General features: G+C 42.0%; 1 protein-coding gene across 1 annotated transcript in view; it reads right to left on the bottom strand.

Moving 5' to 3' along the window:
• LOC136678448 (NLR family CARD domain-containing protein 3-like) overlaps positions 1-24,599 on the bottom strand; it is a 133,130-nt gene that overhangs the window by 71,625 nt on the left and 36,906 nt on the right. The window contains exons 10-11 of the mRNA XM_066656502.1: positions 20,178-20,348; positions 15,898-16,071 (exon numbers count right to left, since the gene is read on the bottom strand). Of these exons, the coding sequence (XP_066512599.1) occupies positions 15,898-16,071; positions 20,178-20,348 (345 nt within the window). The remainder of the gene's footprint in view (positions 1-15,897; positions 16,072-20,177; positions 20,349-24,599) is intronic.

Below are 24,599 nucleotides of genomic sequence, written 5' to 3'. Positions count from 1 at the left end.
CTACTACTCACTTCCTAACAAGAGACATGACAGTAAATATGGGTTCATCAGCACAGCCCAGTGCTGGGGTGCTATATATTCCTCGCCTGACATTAGATTCATGTTTCTCTACTCCAGAGAATCCAGTTCTATTGTCAGTGTTTCTCTACAGGGATTAGAGAGGCAGTGTGTGCACATCTTTGGTAGTAACGGTTGCAAATTAATGTAGAATATATTCATTACAAATTTGTCCTCAAATATTTGTACATATGGTGTATTTCTGAAATAAATTAAACTGAATAAATGAACTATATTAAAATAAATTGATAGCCCTTCGGGTGGCGCGGTGGTGCGGCAGGTAGTGATGCAGTCACACAGCTCCAGGTTGTGGGTTTGAGCCACACTCCATGTGACGGTCTGTGAGGAGTTGAATGAGATAAGCAGTTTCAGACAGTGAATGAATGAATGATAGTCCTTCTACAAATTCACATGCACAATCCAGGTAATAATAAAGGGAGGCTTTCTGACAGTCTAAGCCAGTGTTATCCAATTCTGATCCTATTCTACCTGTTCAAACAAACTTGATTCAACTAATTTTGTGAGTATTGTGTTCCAGGACCTGGTTCTGATGCCAAATCAAAGCATGTGTGATCATCTGAACACAAAGAGTAATACATAATACTCTACAACAAGGACATGCTTCTATAAAAAATCATTTAAAACCATGCAAAGGAACTAAATGAAGTACAATGAACTTCTCTGAATGTCTGTTTATATTCTTAATTGAGCCAAATTTCCTGAAAGGTTGCACCACTATCTTGGAATTTGTTAAACAATCACTACATTACAGTGAATTCCCATCTTATTAAGTTCACCTCACTTGTAGCTACAGGCACTGACTACACTGTCATATACACCCACTGTGACTGAGTGCTCATGGTAGGTTTGCTGAATATTACGACTGTTTGCAAATTATTAGCATCATTTCTACCATTGTCCATTAATGGAAAGGAGCTGCTTTAAATATTTATTTCAGTAGTGGGCCATAGGTGTTACTTAAGGGTTTACACATTTAAACCGATTATAATCCAATACTGTGCTGAGTACAAAACAAATAATACAGTCCTATAATTCTGTAATTAAATTAAAATAATGACTGTAGACATGAGAGGCCTAATGGATTTCATAAGTTTGCAGTTCACCCCATAATCAGATTACCAAAAAATATATCATTAAAATATCAGGAGTGCTATGTATTTCGTTTTCACTGAAACCTGACGTTTTAAACTATAACTAGTGAAGGGTACCTAGTTCTGTTGGAGATAAACTATGCATTTTTTCAAACCACAAAAGCTGCATTTCCTACATTCGCCTTCCCACAAAACATCTAGATCCCCCACTTGCTGGTTTCTACCCACTTGCTGCGTACGCCCCTCCCACTTGCTGGTTTCCGCCCACTTGCGGGCCTCCGGCCTGCAGAGATACCCTTCTCGCTGCAGTGGTTAATGACAAGTGGCTCCTTTTGGCCATTGGCTTAAAAACATGACCGGCAACAAAAGTCTAGCATCTGATTGGCCACAATAGAAAACGGCTGCTAGCGAACCCGCTCACTTACCCTTCCAACAGCGAAGGGAGAAGGGTGTAGTTTTGAAACCGAATGTAACGACATAAAACTATAAATGATAAATAACGATTATAAACTACATTGTACTATTATACAGTTAACACACACACACTCGGCTGTGGTCTTTGCTTGACTCCAGCAACACAATTAAAACAGAACCAGGCTTCGCACAAACAGCTGCGTAGTTTCCTGAACGCCATTTTGTGACTGGTTAAAAAGTAAACACGACTAAAGCTGAAAGTAACATTTATTACATTTATGCATTTGGAAGACGCTTTTATCCAAAGCGACTTTCAAAAGAGGATCTAACATTCGAACTACAGCACAAATTATACAAAAAACTTTACATTAAGTGCAATATGCAGGAAGTAATAAGTGCATTAAAGAAAGACTTTCAGTGCAAGATACTCTCGGAAGAGCTGGGTCTTCAAGGATTTCTTGAATGAAGAGAGGGTTTCTGTTGCTCTGATGGTGCTTGGAAGCTCGTTCCACCAGCGTGGTACCAGAGATGAGAATAGCCTCAACTGACCTGTACGGGGGGTTGGTCGTGTTAGTTGGCGCTCCTTTGAAAAGTTTTCCCCTTGGTCCAGGCCGTGGTGTGGATAATAACGGTGGCTGCAGTGGGTAATAACAAGCGGCTCCAGTTGGCGATTGGCTTAAAAACACGACCGGCAACAAAAGTCTAGTATCTGATTAGCTACAGTAGAATATTGCCAGCGAACCCGCCCACTTAGAGCCCCCCTACGAAAGTAACGACATAAAACTATATAAATCATGACAAATAACGATTATAAACTACATTAAACTATTATACAGTTAACACACACTCGGCTGTGGTCTTTGCTTCACTTCAGCAACACAATTAAAACGCCATTTTGTGACTGATTAAAAAGTAAACACGACTAAAGCTGAAAGTAAACACACGGGATTCTCTCTTTAACACTCCGTTTTTAATGTTGTAAAGGCTTACCGTCTCAAACACCAGCAGCTTTATCTGGTCTCTCCTCTCACTCTGACCTCGTCTCCTTTCAGTTTCAGGATGTGGGCGTTGTTCCGAAGACTGACCTCCCAACGTCGTGCAGCGGTATGAACACTACAGATAACACTCACAATTTATTTATGTTTATAAGAAAGTGTTAAACCTAATTTACTGCACATCGCATTACTTGTAATGGCTTTAAATATATTTGGACTCATATATATCCGTATTATTAACGCGTTTTAAAAATAAGGTACACAACTCAACCATGACTAGGGCACAAACGCTAAGAGCATCTCCTCATTGTTGGACATTGTGAGGGGTGCTCACCGACCTGAGTTACTGTAATCTGAGCAGTAATGAACACTGCACTGCAAAAGAAAGAGGCTGGCTAAAGAAAGTATAAATCATTGTTAGGAACTGTGTTTAAGCTTTAATTATTCAAATGTTATTCACATTAAACCCTCTAATGCCTTGTTTAAAAGATCAATATAAAACAACATGAATTCTGGGGTATGTTTATTTCTGGTGTTTAAATGTATTCCAAGACAGATCTTTCTCACTCAGGATGCTAGAAAACTGCAGGTTTGAGCACCATCTTTCTTTTAATCTGTTTAGTTTTAATAGTAACTCTCCAATGCAAATGCTTTCTGAAATGTTAGATCTCAGCAATGCTCTTATGTTTTTAGGTATAATATTTAATCATGTATATGTTTCCCTTTATTTAATCAGATTTTGATGTTTTCATTTCTTTTCTCCCACATCCTTTATTTTTGTATTTGTAAACCACTTTGAATGAACATAATGTATGAAAGGTGCTCTATAAGAATATTGCCTTGTTATGGGACTGACCAGAAAACCAGGATCAATTTAACTGTAGACTAACATAGGATTTTGGGTGTGTGTGTGTGTTTGGGGAGGGTTGGGGGGTTGGTAAAGCCCCACAAATGTCTAATTTTTAGGTGTGAAGATGCATTCTTTTGTAGTCTCTCCAGGGGAGATTTGGCAGGCAGTGGCATATTTTTGACACCTGCCAAAATTATTCTCCTTGCTCATCTCTGGAGGGTGAAGCCTGATGCACATCAAAGCTATTTGGGTTACATTACATGGTAATGCATTTTATTGTAGTATTTATGGGGAGAGTTTGGTTAGGTGAAAATCATTTTGGAAAAGCTATTTTTGACACCTGCTGAAACATCACTTCCCTTTACTCTGGGTTGTGAGGCCTGATACGCATCAAATAGTTTTAGTTACATGACTTACTCTGTAGATACAGTTCTCAAATGTACCTCATTTTAACAGGGAATAATATAATGGGGAGTACGTTTTTATCCATTATGCCTTTTAATACATTAAATTAAATTCTGTAAATTCAACAGGACAGAATAATGTTATAAAAGTTATTGACACCGATGAGAACTTTATAACAGCAAACTATAAATGACCTATTATACAAACAAAAGACCAATAACACACAATCTCGAATGTCAGACAAAGATGGGGGTTTAGGGTTAGACAAGGAACAGGGAATATAAAGTCTAAGGGATTACAAAACACCTGGGGATGTTTCAGAGACATGACATGGATGTGACTACCAAATATGTTATGGACAAAGGATCATAAAAAAAATATATATAAAGTCATAGTTTCTGTTAATGTAGCCAACAGCAGGACATGGTTGTCAACATGTCTTTATCTAAAAGTTACAAGAAATTATAAATAATAGTATGATTAACTGGTGCCTGCCAGCTCCACTACAACACTCCATGATCAGAAAAGGAGTGATGCAGGTCTGTGAGAAGGGGACAAGTCTTACAGATGGTCTCAGACCAGCCAAGGCTGTCAATCATTTTATAGCTAACTGTAACCCTGCCTTCTTATATACAGCAGCGTAACTTCTTAAAATGTGATCTCAGGGAAAAATATGCCAATATCAGCACATGGAAAACTAACATGATTTACACACTAGAGGTGGAAACACTGTTTAGAGGAGAACATTCAGTTTCTATTTGAAGCATAGTGAAGTGTTTTAAATGAGCCCTCAGGGGGTGAGGGAGCGAGTCAACACTGATGTCCACTTCAGAAGCAGAACTTGCCCAGAATGCATTGCAGTGTGAAACAAAATCTATAGCAATGGTGAAAACATTTGGTCAAAGCTGAGTGTGGATCAGACACAGCAGTGTTTTTAAACTCCTGGGGGCAGCTGTGGCCTTAAGATTAGAGAAGTGAGATTCAGTTCAGTTTCGGTTCAATTCCCAGGACCAGCAAGAAAAAAATGAATAGCCAACTGAAGGCTTCAAACCCCACCCTATAGTCCCCAGACGCTGAGGTGGTTGGCAGCTGCTGCTCAGGCTGTGTGTAAACAGTAAATTAAATACTTGAATAAATGAAAAAAAAAATGTCTCCTTTTTAAATTCATGCTTTTATTTGCATGACTAAAATATTACAACTTAAATTTAAATTAAAGCACCAAAATGTACAAAACACACGCTGGTAGGTGGATTAGTGACTCAAAAGTGTCCATAAGTGAGTGTGTGAGTGAATGTGTGAGTGTTGTCCTGTGAACGACCGGCGCCCCCCCCCCAGGGTGTGTTCCTGCTTTGCACCCAATGATTCCGGACCCACCTCAATCCTGAACCCTGAACTGAATGAATGAATGTATGAATGAATAAACCTTTTTAATTACGTATAAAATGCTTATGGTATATGTGGGGGGAAATGGTATGAAAAACATGTATAAATTACATAGTGGTTAGGATTAATTTTTCATCTTGGTGAAGTGATCTAGGGGTGCCCTGTGTTCCTGAGATTTGATTAATTATTTGCAGTGGCTCCAGTTAAAACGAGTGAACTGTGACTGTGTGGGTCCCACATTTAAAGAAACAAAAATAACGGGAAACACACAGAGGTTTATGTATCAGATTTAAATGTGACTTTCACAATTATAAGCAAAAAACAGTTTATAAAATTCAGATGTTTCCTCACCACTTGCTGCTCTTTAGTCTGTTTTCGAGCTAGAACCCGGTCTAAGTAAAAGATTAAAAAACAAAGTGTCTCAGTCAGACATGCTAGATTTCCTCTCTCTCTGCTCATGGCAGAGAAATGGCAAAGAGCCTCCAAACACTGAAAATCAGGAAAAGAGATGGAGATGTTGCTATATTCCTGCTCCAGAGGTGGGTAATATTTACTTATTTATGCTGTATCAGATTATTTAGGTAGGAACACACTCTAAATTCGGGAGACTGCTAACGGCATGGAAGTAAAGACCAACAGTGCTACAAAACTAAACAACTCCAGTTACAAATGAGTTTCTGTGGTAATTCATTCATTATCTGTAACCGCTTATCCAATTCAGGGTCGCAGTGGGTCCAGAGCCTACCTGGAATCATTGGGCGCAAGGCAGGAATACACCCTGGAGGGGGCGCCAGTCCCTCACAGGGCAACACAGACACACACACACACACACTCACACCTATGGACACTTTTGAGTTGCCAATCCACCTACCAACGTGTGTTTCTGGACTGTGGGAGGAAACCGGAGCACCCGGAGGAAACCCATGCAGACACAGGGAGAACACACCAACTCCTCACAGACAGTCACCCGGAGGAAACCCACACAGACACAGGGAGAACACACCAACTCCTCACAGACAGTCACCCAGAGCAGGAATCAAACCCACAACCTTCAGGCCCCTGGAACTGTGTGACAGCGACACTACCTGCTGCACCACCGTGCCACCCTTGTGGTAATTCAGTAAAAAAAAAAAAAGTACAGACAAGTTAAACTCCAGCCACGTACAAGCAGCAGTAGTTTTTCTTCTCAAACACACGTGTACCTTCCTCATCCACCTCTGTCTCTCCGGGGCAAATCATGAGTTTCTTTGGAAACATATATAATATGTTTGTTAATTAAATATACATTTTGTTCTTACCAAAACACACAAAATGACCAGTTAATCATACAATTATTTATCATTTCTTATCACTTTTAAATGCATGTGTGGACCATCATGTCCATGAAAGAGGGCTAACAAAGTACACATAGAAACAGATTAGAGTTTCTAATGGAAGAACTACAGAGTGCTCCTGTGTGGACAGTGGAGCTGATAAAATGGACAATGTGTGTAGAGACAGGGGAGGTGTTCCTAATCCAGTGATCATTCAGAGTAAACCTATGGCGGAGTGAGTAGTCACACATCGCAGGCTCTGATGTAAATAGTTTCTCTTTCTTTTAGTCCTTGAATATAAATGTACGTGAAAACCTTAATGAAAGCTGGTGAATTTTTGTGACAAAATACGAGCTTCACAACCCTTTTAGTTACCCTTACCAAACACGGGAGATAATTATAATGGATGATCACGACTATGGCCTGGCCGCTCTCCCTGCAGCGAATGACGATGGAGATAGTGAAGTTGCAGACATTGAAATTGATGAGCAGATGTCCAAGGAGGAAAAAAAATCAACCAGACACACTCCAATTAAACCTCTCCATCCTAAGAAGGGTAAAAAAGGCAACAAACCCCTCACGGTGATGATATCAGTGGCGAGACCATTCTGCTGGCGGTGAATGCTCTAACGAAAAAGATGGATACGCAGACTGAGCTTCTGCTGAAGTTTGAAAAAAGGATTGAGGAGAACACTGCTGCTACTTTTGAAAACAAGAAGAACATTGAGAGGTTGCAGGAAAAATTAATGAGCTTCAAGAGGAAAACAAACGGCTTAACAATCTGTAACAGAACAAGCTCGATACAAAAGAAGGTGGAATCTGAGGTTAAAAGGCCGAGCTGAAAAAGAGGGGGAGAACACGAGAGAGGTTGTTATCGGCATCTTGACAAGAGTGGTGCCCATTTCAGTGGAGCGGCTTCGTGAAATGATCGACATTGTGCATCGCTTGGGTAAGAAGAGTGATCCCGCCATTTCACACAACGTTCCACAGTCAATAATAATTCAGTTCCCTTCGAGGACGGTCCGAGACGATGTTTGGAAGAGGTCCAGGTATTCAAGGGTCTGTCGGGAGATGCGTATCCAGATCAAGGAAGATTTCTCTACAGAAGATAGGGGAGCTCGTAAGAAGCTGTGGCCGTTAGTACGGGACGCCAGACTGAGAGGGCAGAGAGCTTCTCTAAAGGAAGGATATGCGCTGATTAACAATAAAAGAGTTGACCCTACAGAGTCAGAGCTCTTGGTTTAAAACGTCTGCTGTACTGATTCACCAGTCATGCTCCGGAGGTTAAATGTACCTTACTCTGACTGTAGATAGGACAACACTTACATTCCTGCACATCTCAGGGTTCAGTGTTTCAGTTAAAAATAATTTTCAGGTGTATTATCATTTATTTCCTTAAATGCTAGGGGCTTAAAAACAATGTGAAGTGAAAAGCTGTGTTTCTTTTCTGTGAAGAGCATAAAGCCAATTGTGTTTTTCTGCAAGAAACTCATTCTGTTGAAGATGATGTGAATCTATGGAAGTTACAGTGGGGTGATTCAATCTTGGTCAGTCATGGGACATCAACATCAGCTGGTGTTATGGTTCTGTTTAACAGATTTCCTGGTAGAATTATACGTCATACTAGTGATACCAGTGGGCATGGGTTGATTGTCATAACAGAAATTAATGATGAAGACTGTATCTTAGTGTGTGTTTATGGCTACAGTGAAAGAGGCACAAACAGGACTGTGATTTCGGACTTATGTAAACACTTCACACAAAATACACATTCCTTTTCAACTGATAAAACTATAGTTGGGGTGATTTTAATCTGGAGCCTGGTTTTTGGTTCCACCTAAGGTTCAATGTAACAAATGTGATGATCTGATTGTTCCATTGATGAACAGTGCAAATTTGATTGATTACTGGAGGGTTAAAAATCCTGGGACTTCTCAATTTACCTGCTTTAATGCCTCCTCCGGAAATGGTTTCAGTTCTAGAACAGACTACTGGCTCATTTCTACCTCCCTGATAAATTATATCAGCAAATGTGACATCTCTGCCTCACCTTTAACTGATCACAGTGTTATTTCTTTATCTCTGATGCTTTCAAGGTCAGATCCTAGTCTCATTCGTATTTGGAAATTTAATAACACTCTTTTAGAAAAGTCTGATCTCTGTAAAGATGTCAAACAACTGATATTAGAAATCAATGCCTTGGAAATGTTAGCTGTTGTCAGGATCGCGGGGACTGACGGAGGAGGACACACTCACTATAACACAACATACTTATTTATACAGAAGATAACAACACAAGGACAGACAGATTTGGATCACACGATAGGATCCTTAGACAAAGAGAGCTAATAGACTAGAGACAGAAACCACAAGTTACACAAAGCACAGGAAAGAACCCACTAACAGAGCAGAGAGAGAAATAGACAAACCGAGCACACGCAGCAAAGGAGAAGAAGGAAACAGACCAGAGAGACACAAACCGACTTGATAGGGATGAGAATGAGACAGAGGAGCGAATGTCCAACAAACACACACAGGGACAAGGGAACTTTAAATGCACACCACAGACAAGGAACACCTGGGACAGCTAACGAGAGGACAGGATTACAAATGAGACACTGATGAGGAGGAGGAACAAAGGCGGGACTAGGGCGGAGACACGAACACCAACAAAGAGCACATGGCGGGGAACAACAGACACGACAGGACAAGGGTGTGACACCTGTGAGTAAATGGGAATGGTTTAAATTTAAGAAAAGAGAACTGGCGATTTATTCAAGTAAAAAAACTATCTACGTTTAAAAAACAAAAACAACTTAAAATTATCACCAGTGTTAATGATCTTTGTAAGAAAACTAATGTGTCTCCTGAGGAACTTGTTGAATTAAATCACACACAGAGTGAACTAGACCTACATTTAGAAAAAGCAAAGGGTGCGTTTGTTCGCTCTGGAGCTCGTTGGATTGAAGAAGGGGAAAAAATACCTCTTTATTTTAACCTTGAAAACCACAGGCAATTAAAGAAAAACATTATGAAATTGAATATAAATGGTTATGTTTCAAAAGATGAAAAATGATTTAACGGTTGAAAGAGCTCTTGATACAGTTTCGTTATTTTCCGAGGCGTCAGGTTTAGGACTGAACCTTAAAGAATGTGAGGTTCTTCCCGTTCATAATTGTACACATAAAGACACTTCGTCAATCAGAGCTGTTAATGGAGTTAAATATTTGGGAAGATTAGTCTCTGAGAATGTACTGAGAAGAGAAGATGTTAACGTCTCAAAACGTTTAGAAGAGACATGAAAAAAAGTCTTAGTTGTTGGTCGATGAGGGGTTTGACGATCTTTGGAAGAAACCTATTGACGAAAGCAGAGGGCATTTCAAAGGCTGTTTATCCGTGTCATTCTCTGTGTGTATCACCACTAAATATAAGGAAAGCACACTCTATTATTGTTCAGTTTTTGTGGAAAAACAAGACTCATTCGATCAAAAGGTCCCAGTGAGTGGAGAAATGTGATGAAGGTGGTGTTAATGCATTAGACTTTGAAGCCATGGTCGGTACATTTAGGGTTAATTGGCTAAAAAACATTTATTATGCAGCAAAATTCAATGTGGGTTCATATTCCTGGGTCCATTTTTAAGAAAGTGAGACTATTTTGAGACTAATATCTCTCCATAAAACTACAAACAAAATCATTAAAGGAGGGAGAGGAGGTAAAGCGCTGCGGGCTCACACTGCCCCCCTGTGGCCCTCGTTGGAAATACCGCTCTTATTTTAAAACACTCATTCTTACACAGATGCAGTTTTCGGCTCATTTTAGAGCGGTTCCACTTTAACACTAGACTTTAACACTGAATGTAGACAGTATGTACCTCAAAGTGACCAAACGTTTAAAATAGTCTCTCACCAAACATAAAGGTTTTATTTGGTTGTTCTGCGATAAAACAAGTCAATTTAAGTTTATTCTAAAATATGTTCCCAGGCGCTCCCTCTCTCTCCCAGACCCAGAGAGAGTGAGTGATCTCGGCACATCGACTCTCTTTGTCTTCATCTGAGTCCCTGCTATTGGTTTACAGAGGTGTCAATCACTTCTGACCCGCCCCCTCAGAGCTGTGAGCGAATCCCTGTGGAGAGCGGCGTCCAGCAGCGCACCCCTCCCCCGGGGAATAGGACCCCGCTCACAGCCGGCAGCCGCTCATTGGTCCACAGCTGCACTGAATCTAAGAAGGAACGCCCTCAACTTTGAATTCACGAAGACTTTACGTCAAAACTTACCATCGCCTGGGCGCTAGGAGCTCCAGAACAGTGCGTTACCGTTACTCAGGAAATAAAGGCACGTTTACTGTGGCGTGGTGAGTAAGAGATTATCTTTTGGAGCATAAAATTGTGTACTAATGTGACAAATGTTGTCTTCGGAAAAAAACCCTAAATAAAATAAAGAGCAATTATTGACGATTCCTAATGAAAACAAGGGCACAAGTGTAGTACAATAGGAAACAGTGCTTAAACAGTGAGTGTGGGGCTGTGTTTGCGCTGCTGCTGCTGCCCTCGTGTGGTGCACATGTGTAAATGCGACCGGCACAAATCTGTGTGGAGACACTGACTGGTCGATCACGATAAAAACCGGCCTTTTCCGGTCACGGACGATCAGTCTGTGCATCTCTACTGTTGGTACATGATTATATAAACTGATTATATAAATAAAGCTCTTAATAGCTGTGGAGTTAGTCATGGGAACATTGGGTCTTTTTCTTTCTTTTTTACCAGAGAAATCACTGAGGATCTTTTGTGTTTACATTCTCTTATAGTCTTTACTCTCATACATTCAGCTTGTTGTTGCAGTGAAACACAACAGAATATTCTTCTTCAGTAACAGGGTGTGACCGCCACATTCTCACTGCTTTAAAATGTGAGAAAATGTTGAATTTTATTCAGAATCCGTTACTAGACCCTGAATAGAGGGCTTCAGAGTGTGTGTGTGTGTGTGTGTGTGGAGATGCAGTAGAAAGACAGACTTCTGTTTTTTAAGAGATTTATTAAATGTTCATAATATTAAACTTTAATAAAAGTATATTTCAGAATTCTTCTTTTCCACCAACAAACATCACTCTTTCATTTCCCCCCACAACAAACCCCCAGAATCCAATCTCACAGAAAGGAGAAGAGTTTCTTAGAGAAGCCCCATCTTTTCCTTCTGTTCCTATGTTTGTGTTTCCTTTCAGCTTTAAGACACATCTCTTAACCCCCGTCCACTCAGCATCAACACACTGTCTGTGCTCAGTTTACACCATTAACCAGATTAACAAGAACAAAGACAGTTCAGTGTTAGCCCACACTTACATTGTGTTTGGCGTCGTTTGAAAACTAAATATTTAATATTTACAAATATCTGAAGAGTTCTGGAGGTGGAAGTGCACTATGACGAGGGTCTGTGTTTACACTGACGACACAGATGAACACAACCCACCCGTTACACCCTGATCCCCTCTGTCCTCTTTCCTCCTACAGGAAACACCTTCACTCACTCACACCCTCACTCCTTCATTACAGAGTAACAATAGAAACCTCTCCCATGTTCTGGGCTAAGGCTGGTTCTCTCTGTTTGAAGCTATATTTCCTGCTGTAGAGAAGAGGCGCTCAGATGGTGTTGAGGAGCCTGGGATACAGAAGTAGGACCGAGCTGGACACGTCAGAGACAGAGAATCCACTGTTTTGTAACTGACTCCCCATAGATTTGATGTGAGAGACGATGGAGACCAGCGCACAGTGTAAATAAACACAGCGCTTTATAACGAGAGAAATCAAATAAACAGCTGAAAAATCCTGTTTACATCAGGGATATAAAAGAGAGAGAAGTGCAGGGGTGTAGTGTTCACTCAGATCCAGGTTTTATCACTGTTTTGTCCCTGAAGAGTCTCTCTGCTCGCTTTCTTTTACAAACTGAGCTTCATTTCTGTTTCATCGTCTTTTGTGATTCTCCTCACATTTTAAAGCAGCAGCTCGTTTGACAGAAAAGACCAATCAAAACAATAGATCACACACAGCACTATTTTATCTGACACAAACTCACTGAGGAGTCTGAATGGGGATAAAACCCAGCACAGAGGGGTTCAGTGAATGTGGTGGTGAGTGTGTGTAAGTGTGTGAGTGTGTGTGTGTCAGTGGAGACGCTGTAGAAGGACAGAGTGCCGGCCAGACAGTCCACATACACTCCTACTCTGTTAGAGCTGGAGGGAGGAGGAGGGAGAATAGTTCTGTTCTTATTGTGAAGGACAGAGTAACTGTTATTAGAGCAGATCAGACTCCAGGACTTTTCATTCGCTCCAAACCCACAGTCAGCACTGTATCCTTTTCTCCTGATTGATTTATATGCCACTGAAATTTCAACCCCTCTCCCACACCACTCAGTTTCCCAGTAACAGCGTCCAGTCAGACTCTCTCTGCACAGAACCTGCCCCCAGTCACTGAATCTCTCTGGATGATCAGGATATGACACATACCAAGACTCACACTCCACTTTCCTGTTCCCCTCAGACAGAGAGAGGAGTGTGTGCACTGTGTTTGGGTCCAGTGTGAGCTCACAGGCATCTGCACACAACAAGATACACAACACACAATCAGACACACAACGGTACCACATTAAAATAAGAATACACTAATAAAACTTAAATGGTTTAAAAGCCTGTTATTACATGGTTATTAATGACACTGAACACTTCAAAAGTGATTACTAATCCTTTGTAACACAGAGAAAGGAAGTGTGACTGAACTCTTTTGTGTCTAATACTGAAAGTGTGAGAGAACTTAGTGAAAATGTGAAGGTAAAGAATAAGCTCAGACCTGAAAATGTGAGTTTAGTCATTTCACATGTTAAGGTTCACCACATTATCATTAAAGTAGAAAAAGACACTCTGGTGGTGGGTAATTCATTAAAGGGTTAAACTCATCAACAAATATGTGCTGGAGCTGACGGGGTTAATGTCGACTGATGGAGGAGACACAGTGAGGTCAGTATTAGGCAAGATCTGAGGTTTAACTGTAGATGGATTTGGATTCACCATTTGGCAAACAGGTCATTGGTGCCCTTTATATCTGTGTTACAACTGATTATTAACGTGTTAACAACATAATTATAAATAAACAGACTTTAAACCATTTATAAACCTTTATAAGTGAAGTCTTACTCTGAAGTGGTACCTACACAATACACAAACAACACAAAATGAGACACGACGAATGTAAAGAGAAAGCAGGAGAGAAAAGGGAAAGTGAAAGTGAAACAGAAAAAGCAAAAGAGTATGAGGGAGAGAGAGAGAGAGAACCTACATTTTCTTGGTCCTGGTTTAATCCTGATCTCTCCTCCATGCTCCAACCTACAACACACACACACACAGTTGTGAGTTGATGGTTGTGTTTGAGTGGTGTGTGTTCTCGCTTCTCTCTGAGCCCCACATTCAGCTTCATTACAGCGTCATTCATTGATGTCATTTTTGGAAACAGAAGAAAGATCATCATCTGTGATGTTACATCCTCTCTGTCTTTTTATCACAGAGAAATATTCTGTTTCTCTTTCTCTGTGATATATTTCCTCCTTTTCCCTCTGTTCCTTTCAGCCTTCAACACAGAATAATGCAGCAGAGTCACTCTTCTACAACTGCTCCATTAAACCCTTTCTAGATCCTACACTCAGCTGCTCATTTATTAGGTTCTGCCTTGTACATGCTCTCACTCACCATTTCATCACAGACCCCTACACTGCCCGACCAACATAACTCACACACTCTAATATTTCACTGGACCACCTTTAGCTTTGATTACGCTTCACATTCACCACGGCTCTGTTTCTACAACCTTTTACACAACACAACATTTATTTTCTCCAGAGTTGCCTTCATTTTTGGTGGAGATCTGGTATTGACGACGGGAGAGTCGGACCACTCCGTAAAGTCTTCTCCAGCACGTCCCAAAGACTCTCAGTGGGTTCAGGTCAGGACTCTGGGGTAGTCAATTCATGTGTTAAAATGATTCCTCGCACTTTCACAATCTGAGCCTGATAAATCTTGGTGTCATCCTGGAACAATCTACTGCTGGGACGACCTGGTCATTCAGTCCATTCAGGTCCTCAGTGGACTTCATTTTACTGCCACACACCACTGACCTGACCCACTGAAGACCCCCAGATCATAACACTGCTGAGTCTAGACCTGACCCACTGAAGACCCCCAGATCATAACACTGCTGAGTCTAGACCTGACCCACTGAAGACCCCCAGATCATAACACTGCTGGGTCTAGACCTGACCCACTGAAGACCCCCAGATCATAACACTGCCTCCAGAGGCTTGCACAGTGGGCACTGTGCATGACGGGGGCATCTCTTCATCCACTTCCCTTCTGACCCTGACAACCCCATCGCTCTGAAATAGGGTCAGTCTGGACTCATCAGATCACATGACCTTTCTCCACTGCTCCAGACTCCAGTGTTTATGAGCCATAGTGAACAGAAGCTTTGTTCTCTAATTAATCTCTAACACTGAGCTGTGGTTTTCTAAAGACCACACAGCGGTTAAGTCCCAGTCCTGTGAGAAATGCTCTTACTTTCACTGTTAAACACAGCAGTGAGTTCTACTTTCCATTTTATACCATTCTACTTCACCAAGTTTTTGTGTGATCTCTGATCAGGACAATTCAGGAAACACAAAACACACAGTTGAACAGAACTGATGGTCTGCAGCTTCACAGATAAACACAAAAACTCTTAGAGAATCTAAACTGAAACGCCCCAAATAACAGAACAACTTTAGGAAGAACACAGATTCGACTAAACATTTACATTACACTCCCCAGACTCTCTGTAGACGACATTAAAATATTAATAACCAAAGAGTCAATGGCTGTATATCACTATAATAAATAAAGCTCTGCTCTGGGTTGTAGCCTGTATGAACACCACTCTGGGTATTAAAGTCTGCTCTTCAATCTGTTGACCATTGATCCCGACACATTTAGACGCCCCGAAATGATAGGAATACAGAGATAATGATGGACTAGTCGACTCAGTTTCAGGATGCAGAAGTAGTGTAGGTAGTAGAAGTAGTGACTGTTCTAGAAACAGTCTACAATCCACATAAAGAGAGCGTTATATGGGGCTTAGTGTTCAGTTTCTCACAAGCCTTCAGCCACTGACAACAGTTACACTGAACAGTGGAGACAGAGCGGTGAAAGGTGATACTCTAACCATTAAATACTACTAGAGCAGAGCAGAGGCTAAATGAAGAAGGAACAATGAGCTGTAGAGCTTATAGAAATACAGTAACAGCAGATGACATCAGTAACTGAACACACACAAATACAGAAAGCTGTCCGTACCTGAGAGTCTCCAGTCTGCAGTGTGGATCCTCCAGTTTAACAGAGAGCAGCTTCACTCCTGTGTCTCCTGGGTGATTGTAGCTCAGATCCAGTTCTTTCAGGTGTGAGGGGTTTGAGCGCAGAGCTGAAGCCAGAAAAGCACAGCCTTCCTCAGTAACTAAACAAAAAGACAATCTGCAGAGAGAGAGAGAAAGCGAGGTTAAGAGAGAGATGTGGTATCTACTCAGAGCAAATCAAGCTGCTGTTTATCAACAAGCACAAAAATCTGTTTAATTAAAACAAAACTCCAGTATCAAACAGGTTAAAATCTAAAGGTAAAAGTTCTAAAAAAAAGTTAAAAAACCTTAACACAATTAATAAAAAGTCCTGGATGTTTGTTTTCATAAATCCAAGACATTTTAGAGTCTGTTCAAAACCTCATTCAGTAGAAATGAGTAAAGTTAATATAAATAGAAATCAAATCACAACACAACATTATCACAACAGTGTCCCACAGAGGGGTTATTACTAGAAGTATATATACAGACATTAATCCAGTAAAGGTTTCTATACTATGACCTCCCTGTTTAAGTTATGATCCTAATTTTATTCTTTTAAAGGTTTTGAAATGGGAGGTTTATGACAGTTTGGGGGTGGGGTCAGGGCAGTTTCTCTTAGTGAATGCTATTGGCTGATGTCTCCTGGTTCTGTGACTGCCTCATACACTGTATATGTCCCTCCTACTGGGAGAAGCAGAGCTGCTGTTTTCACTGGGACAGCACCATGGATAAACAGAGTCGAGATAAGGTCATATTCCACTGTCTATAGTGGGTTCAGATCATAGTAATATGTTGTAGTGGAGTATGGATGAAATAAAGAAATGAAAGGTTCTGAACGAAAAGACCCTCCCCCTTTGACAAGGATTTTTTGGAACAGAACCCCACATTCCACAGACTGCGTGTTTGCGAAGACTCTGCACTCCCCCACCCACACGCACACACATAAACTCACATCAAAGACTGAGCAGGACACTTTCCAGTGACCCCCTCCGGCGTCTTCAGAAATGGAAAAAAAACAAACCCAGTTTATGATGCTCTTAGGCAAAAAGAAGATCAAACACAAGGTGGTAAAGACCGGAATTAAAAAGGACCTTTATGGCTTGGCGCCTAAGTGGCTCGTAATTATCTCCTGCAGAAATCAACAGATGGCTAACAGGGGTGACCTCGGTTTGAACTCCTGTTAACCCATCCGCACAGGACGAACAGCATGGACCAACAGCGACCCCAAGTGGACGTTTGCGCGAAATCACGTCTCGCCTGAGGCCGTCTAAATACATAACGGACTTAATCATATTTTAATAAATATGTTTATGCAATATGTATGAATGTCACTCTCTTGTCCTCAGATGAACGTCCACCATCTAATGAAGTGATGTGTATTACTGTTTCAATCATGAAAGAAAGTTTCGGTCTCTGATTAGAAAAACGAATTAGTATCTTCTAGCATAATATTGTAGTGGGATGTAATCGTAAAATACCCAAGATATATATACGTAGATGTTTGATATTAATAATCCAGGACACTCATTATGCTATACCACAAACATGTATAAGTAATTTTTGTGTATGCGTGAATCTTTTCTCTCTCTGAAACGTGAAACAAGTCACGTGAGCCTCAGACCCAGGATCCAATCAAAGGAAGGATACCTCCCAATTGGGCGTGACCGCGCCACCTTTGAAAAGAGAGTGCCCGACTCATTTCTCTCGCTCGAGCTTCCGCCTTCGCACTCTAGCTTCCGCCCTTCACCCTCTCGCTTCCTCTTCTCGCCCTTCCAGCTCTTCTCAGAGCTTTTCGGCCGCTCTCCGGCGACCTCCTCAAGTTGCGCTCACTCTCTTCAAGTGCGACGCTTTTCTTCTTCCTTACGCCAACAAAACGGCTCATCAAAGACTCTAAAAGGACCTCGCCCAGCTTACAAGGGACGCCTTGTGCCAGCTAGCAGTGTGATACAGAAACTACAAGTAACGTCGAAGTAACTCTAAGTAATCTTTTTTCTTTATATTGTGTTTATGTTTGATCATCCAATCTAAGTTTAATCTCACGACTGATCAAAGCAGGTGAAACTTATTCGTGGCCAGAGTAAGAAACACCGCCGAGATAGAAGAAAATCGTAAAATAAGTATAAGCCTATTGATTCGATTTTCAGTTCTGGAGACTGCAAGAACCAGCGAAAACTTCTCGTCTAAAGCATCCATATGGTTGGAACCTCCCACTCAGGACAGTGAGCCAGAGGGAATCCTTTCGTCTGCGTCACCACGCTCTGAGTACGCCCGAGGCGGCTCGACTCGAGAGTGACTAACTCCACGCTGACCCAGCCTGAAAACTTCCACGGAAGAACTGCGGGAACTAAGCGGGACTCCATCTCTTCCAGAACCTCAAAGAGCCTCTGTACCCGTCGATTGGTTGAGATCGACGAAAAGTAAGCTAAAACTACGCACTTCCAGAGCTGAAAATTGAATTAAGTCTCTTGATAAATTTATACGTTAATTAAATCTCAGTTAGCAACACATTAGTCACAAGTCATATCGCCTAGCTTATCTTTAAATTCGAATCGGCTTCACCTGCATTGATGCTGTGAGATTTTGAGATTATGCTATGTTAAGTAAATATTCTTTTTCCTTTTAATAAAATATTTCCATTATTTGAAATAACAGTGTGTGGAGTCTGTTCATTAAAAGTCTGAAAATCCTGAAGAACTCACGTAGCGAGAACAGTATTCATTCTCTAACTACTTGTTAATGTTTTAATTATTTAAGTCAATCATAAAAATAATAAGTATTATCATTAGTCAAACATCAGTAATCATAAGAGTTTGAATAAGGTCAAACGCTACAAACACAATATATAAATATATATAATATATATATATTTATATATATCACGGTGTATACACAACATACACTACAATGTGATAAACTGGTGGAAATGATATTCACTGCAGGAAGGCGTTAGAAATCTGACACTGAGTCAACAGTGAGGTTGATTCCCTGAATCATTTGCCAAGAGTCAAGCCTTACTTCATGATGCTCAGGGTTGATTCGTTCATGAGTCGACTCTTGTTCACTAGCTACACTCTCAGAAAAAAAGGTTAGAGGTCACTAAAGGTACAAACCGTGTAAATGTACCTTTAAAGGTGTAACACTATTCAAAAGTCCAATTTAATTTCTTAAAGGTACATTACATTCTCTTCTACAGCAGGATACATGTTTCTAATCTTGGAGTCCTGGAGATGAAATAGGATGTATGAAATCAACATGATTTTAAAATCTACAATTATAATACAATAAGGTACAATTATGTTTCCTAATTAAAAGTACAAATATGTACCCTTGAGGGTACCACCACAGTGACAAAATCTCTGACAGTGTACATTTACTTTGTATTCCACCCGCTCTCACTGCACAGAGACACTGAGGGACTGCTTTGGAACCATACTCTCAAAATTATTTTGGATACGGAGTAGTGTCCTATTTTACATTTTCCCCGTTTCAAAATGAAACACAAATAACCACGGTACACATCCTCCATGTATGTTTTTCTGTAGAAGGCTTCTCCCAGTAGGAGGGACATATACAGTGTAAGAGGCAGTCACAGAACCAGGAGTCATCAGCCAATAGCATTCACTGAGAAGAACAGCCCTGACCCCGCACCCAAACTGTAACAAACCTCCCATTTCAAAACATTTAAAATGAAGAGGGTAAAACCATTTGAGAATAAAAAAAAACAGACAGTTTGAGAATGAGATTATGATCTGTGTGTGAGTGCAATTTCTCTCTCTCTCTTTTTCTCACTCTCTCATTTCATTGTACATTATACAATGACAAATAATTGCACATCATTCATTCATTCATTCATTCATTATCTGTAACCACTTATCCAATTCAGGGTCGCGGTGGGTCCAGAGCCTACCTGGAATCATTGGGCGCAAGGCGGGAATACACCCTGGAGGGGGCGCCAGTCCTTCACAGGGCAACACAGACACACACACACATTTACTCACACACTCACACCTACGGACACTTTCGAGTCGCCAATCCACCTGCAACATGTGTTTTTGTACTGTGGGAGGAAACCGGAGCTAATTGCACATCATACATTATATATTACATTATGTAAATTATAATCTAGTAATCCAGTCTTTTCCTTAATATTTTATACTACAACTTAATTTTTCTATTTTTTAAATGTATAAAGTCATGTTTGTGCAGTATAGAAAATTAAGAATAAAATCCCAGAATTCTGACCTGAGTGTCTCCAGTTTACAGAGTGAACTCTTCAGTGCAGCAGAGAGCTTCTCCACTCCTGAATCCTGCAGGTCATTGTTACTGAGGTCCAGTTCTTTCAGGGAGGAGTTCACCAGTAAAACTGAGCCCAGATCTTCACAAGACTTTTCCCCAAGTTTACACATAGTTAGTCTGTAAAGAGAGAGGACATTACTCACTGAATAGTTACAGGAACATTTCATGAACAGGTTCTCCTTCATATATTGACCTGGCTAGGAACATCACGCTCAGTGACAGAAGGAGAAACGTCACTGTGTTTTCTTTTCTCACAAACTGCCTCATTTCTCTAACGTCATTCAGAAAAGTGAGGTCAGAATCAGCTACAGTTTGTGACGGTGTGTGAATGTGGTACAGAACCTGAACGACTCACTAATCTTTACTGAAGCTGTGTGAGTTTTGACTGTGTCAGTTCTGAGTTGTGTGTGGTGTTTGATTTCAGTAAAACACTCCCCTGAGAAAAATCAGCTGATCAGCTGCCCCCTCCAGGGTGTGTTCCTGCCTTGTGCCCAGTGATTTCATGTAGGTTCCGTACCCACCGCGACCCTGAACTGGATGAGCGCTTGCAGAGAATGAATGAATGAATGAATGAATGAACTTTATTTTAGCAAAGGTGTACAGAGAAGAAAACACGTCTTAATGAGACCAGTCTCTCTCTCGCTCTCTCGTTGTCATGGTAATTGAAGTTATGTAATAAAATAATTGTTGGAGTAGGACCACGCACAAACTCCTCCTCTCAGCCCTATATATACCCTGCAAGCTCACGTCATTTCTGTGTCAGACAAATTTGCTCCCACCTCCACCCTGTCTCCACCCTTTTCTTTTGTGTGTGTGTGTCTGGTTTCATACGCAGTCGTAAGCCACCCTCAACTCCTCCCCAAAGACTTCTGAGTTCCCCCCCCCCCGTTTCAGTCTTTGTGGGCGTGGTCTGGATAAACAAACGTGTACTAAGTGCTACTCTGTGCATGTTTTGAGAATTTGATCAGACTGGAGATTAGACTGAACAGATAAACACCTCCGTCTGGGTCCATGTACCTTCTTGTTCATTCTTTTTTATTTTAAAAACAGGTATTAAACAATGAAAAACAGATGATTATTTGTTTTTCATTTCATTCTTCAAATCCATAAAATGTAAAAACGAATAACAATTATTTTTATTTTAAATCAAAACGCAATTCGCAAGGAATAAGAAAAAACAGTCAGTCTTTTTATTTTTCTCAAACCGTCGTCAAGGCAACTCAAAGCACGTAAATACAAAGTGTTCACTTTGATGTTTTTATACTTGCTCTTGAAAGTTTACTGTTGTCAGAGCTGTTAGTTTCAGAGCAGGACGGGTTTAGAACCACACTCTGAAACAATTGTACACACGGCAAGAAGAGGACTATATTCTACAGCCGTCTCTGAGGCTATTCCTCATTGTTACGGAGGTGAAAAGGGTTTTCCCTGTGGTGATTCACTGGGTTCAAGCTATTTGCGCTTTGGAAATTGGTGGTCAAGCCATCCCCGCTTCAAATCCAAATCCACGTTTAGACACAACATTGTTTTTATTACGGAGAAATGAAATAATATATTGGACAAAATTAACAAGTTATTATGATAATGTTTAATTTCAAATCACTTTAATGAGGCAAAACACACACTGCTGATCTTATATATTTACGTATATTTACGATTATTTATATGCATTTTAGCAAAATGATACAGTTAATAGCCAAGGGGTTCTTCTGTTTAATGACAGTGGAATGATTCTGGCATCAAACTCAAAGTATTAATTGGGTATTAATTTATTTATAATTGGTACAGTAAAATTTCACCTGTATCTCTACATCAGTCTTACCATTCAAAGCCAGTTAAGTGTTAATTAAATAAATGATTATAGTCAGAAATATATATATATATATATATATATATATATATATATATATATATATATATATATATATATATATATATATATATCCATCCATCCATCCATCCATCCATTATCCACCGCTTATCCGGGTCCGGGTCGCGGGGGAAGCAGTCGGAGCAAAGAAACCCAGACCTCCCTCTCCCCAGCCACCGACGCCAGCTCCTCCGGGGGTATACCGAGGCGTTCCCAGGCCAGTCGAGACATATAGTCTCTCCAGCGTGTTCTTGGTCTGCCCCGGGGCCTCCTCCCCGTTGGACATGCCCGGAACACCTCTCCAGGAAGGCGTCCAGGAGGCATCCGAACCAGATGCCCGAACCATCTCAACTGGCTCCTCTCGACGTGGAGGAGCAGCGGCTCCACTCCGAGTCTCTCCCGGATGTCCGAGCTCCTAACCCTGTCTCTAAGGGAGAGTCCAGACATCCTGCGGAGAAAACTCATTTCAGCCGCTTGTACCCGCGATCTCGTTCTTTCGGTCACTACCCAAAGCTCGTGACCATAGGTGAGGGTTGGGACGTAGATTGACCGGTAAATCGAGAGCTTTGCTTTTCTGCTCAGCTCTTTCTTCACCACAACGGACCGGTACAGAGCCCGCATTACTGCTGACGCTGCACCGATCCGCCTGTCAATCTCACGCTCCATCTTTCCCTCACTCGTGAACAAGACCCCGAGGTATTTAAACTCCTCCACTTGAGGCAGGATCTCACTTCCAACCTGGAGAGAGCACTCCACCCTTTTCCGACTGAGTACCATGGACTCGGACTTGGAGGTACTGATCCTCATCCCTACCGCTTCACACTCGGCTGCAAACTGGTCCAGCAAGAGCTGGAGGTCCCGGCTCGATGAAGCCAACAAGACCACATCATCTGCAAAAAGCAGACATGGGATCCTGAGACCACCAAACCGGACACCCTCCGCCACTTGGCTACGCCGAGAAATTCTGTCCATAAAAATTGTGAACAGAACCGGTGACAACGGGCAGCCCTGACGGAGTCCAACTCCGACTGGAAACCAGTCGGACTTACTGCAAGCTATACGAACCAGACTCCTGCTCTGTTTGTACAGGGACTGGATAGCTCGTAACAAAGATCCCAGTACCCCATACTCCCTGAGCACCCCCCACAGAATACCCCGAGGGACACGGTCGAATGCCTTCTCCAGATCCACAAAACACATGTAGACTGGTTGAGCAAACTCCCATGCACCCTCCAGGATCCTAGTGAGGGTAAAGAGCTGGTCCTGTGTTCCACGACCGGGGCGGAATTCGCATTGTTCCTCCTGGATCCGAGGTTCAACTATCGGTCGGACTCTCTTCTCCAGTACCCCCGCATAGACCTTACCGGGGAGGCTGAGGAGTGTGATCCCCCTATAGTTGGAACACACCCTCCGATCCCCCTTTTTAAAAAGGGGAACCACCACCCCAGTCTGCCAGTCCAGAGGCACTGCCCCCGATGTCCACGCGATGTTGCAAAGACGTGTCAACCAGGACAGCCCCACAACATCCAGAGCCTTGAGGAACCCGGGGTGAACCTCATCCACCCCCGGGGCCCTACCGCCAAGGAGTTTCCCTACCACCTTGGCCACTTCAGCCCCAGTGATAGACGAGCCCCCCCCGGGGTCCCCAAGCTCTGCTTCCTCTGCGGAAGACGTGCCGGTGGGATTGAGAAGATCCTCGAAGTATTCCTTCCACCGTCTGGTGACGTCCCCAGTCGAGGTCAACAGTTCCCCACCCCCACCATATACAGTGTTGGTGGAAAACTGCTTTCCCCTCCTGAGTCGCCTGACGGTTTGCCAGAAACTTCTCGGAGCCGACCGAAAGTCGTTTTCCATGTTCTCACCGAACTCCTCCCACACCCGAGTTTTTGCCTCAGCGACTGCCGAGGCTGCGAGCCGCTTGGCTGCTCGGTATCTGTCGGCTGCCTCCGGAGTCCCCTGAGCCAACCAGGCTCGATAGGACTCTTTCTTCAGCTTGACAGCCCCCCTCACCCGGGGTGTCCACCACCGAGTGCGGGGATTGCCACCCCGACAGGCACCGACAACCTTGCAGCCACAGCTCCGTTCAGCCACCTCAACAATGGAGGTCCGGAACATGGCCCACTCGGACTCAATGTTACCAGCCTCCCCCGGGATGCAGTCGAAGCTCTGCCGGATGTGGGAGTTGAAGATCTTTCTGACAGGTTCCTCTGCCAAACGTTCCCAGCAAACCCTCAACACACGTTTGGGCCTGCCAGGTCTGTCCGGCATCCTCCCCCGCCATCTGATCCAACACACCACAAGGTAGTGATCAGTTGACAGCTCAGCGCCTCTCTTCACCCGAGTGTCCAGAACATATGGCCGCAGGTCAGATGATACGACTATAAAATCGATCATCGAAATGCGGCCTATATATACACACATATATATATATATATAAAATAAAAAAGACATTTTGACAAGGTGCAGATAAAGCAAAGTCACAAGGAGCTAAGATAACACTA

This window comes from Hoplias malabaricus, chromosome 2, assembly GCF_029633855.1.
Source record: "Hoplias malabaricus isolate fHopMal1 chromosome 2, fHopMal1.hap1, whole genome shotgun sequence".
NCBI lineage: Eukaryota > Metazoa > Chordata > Actinopteri > Characiformes > Erythrinidae > Hoplias > Hoplias malabaricus.
The sequence above is the reverse complement of the archived record's forward strand: the minus strand, read 5'-3'. Positions and strand labels throughout refer to the sequence as shown.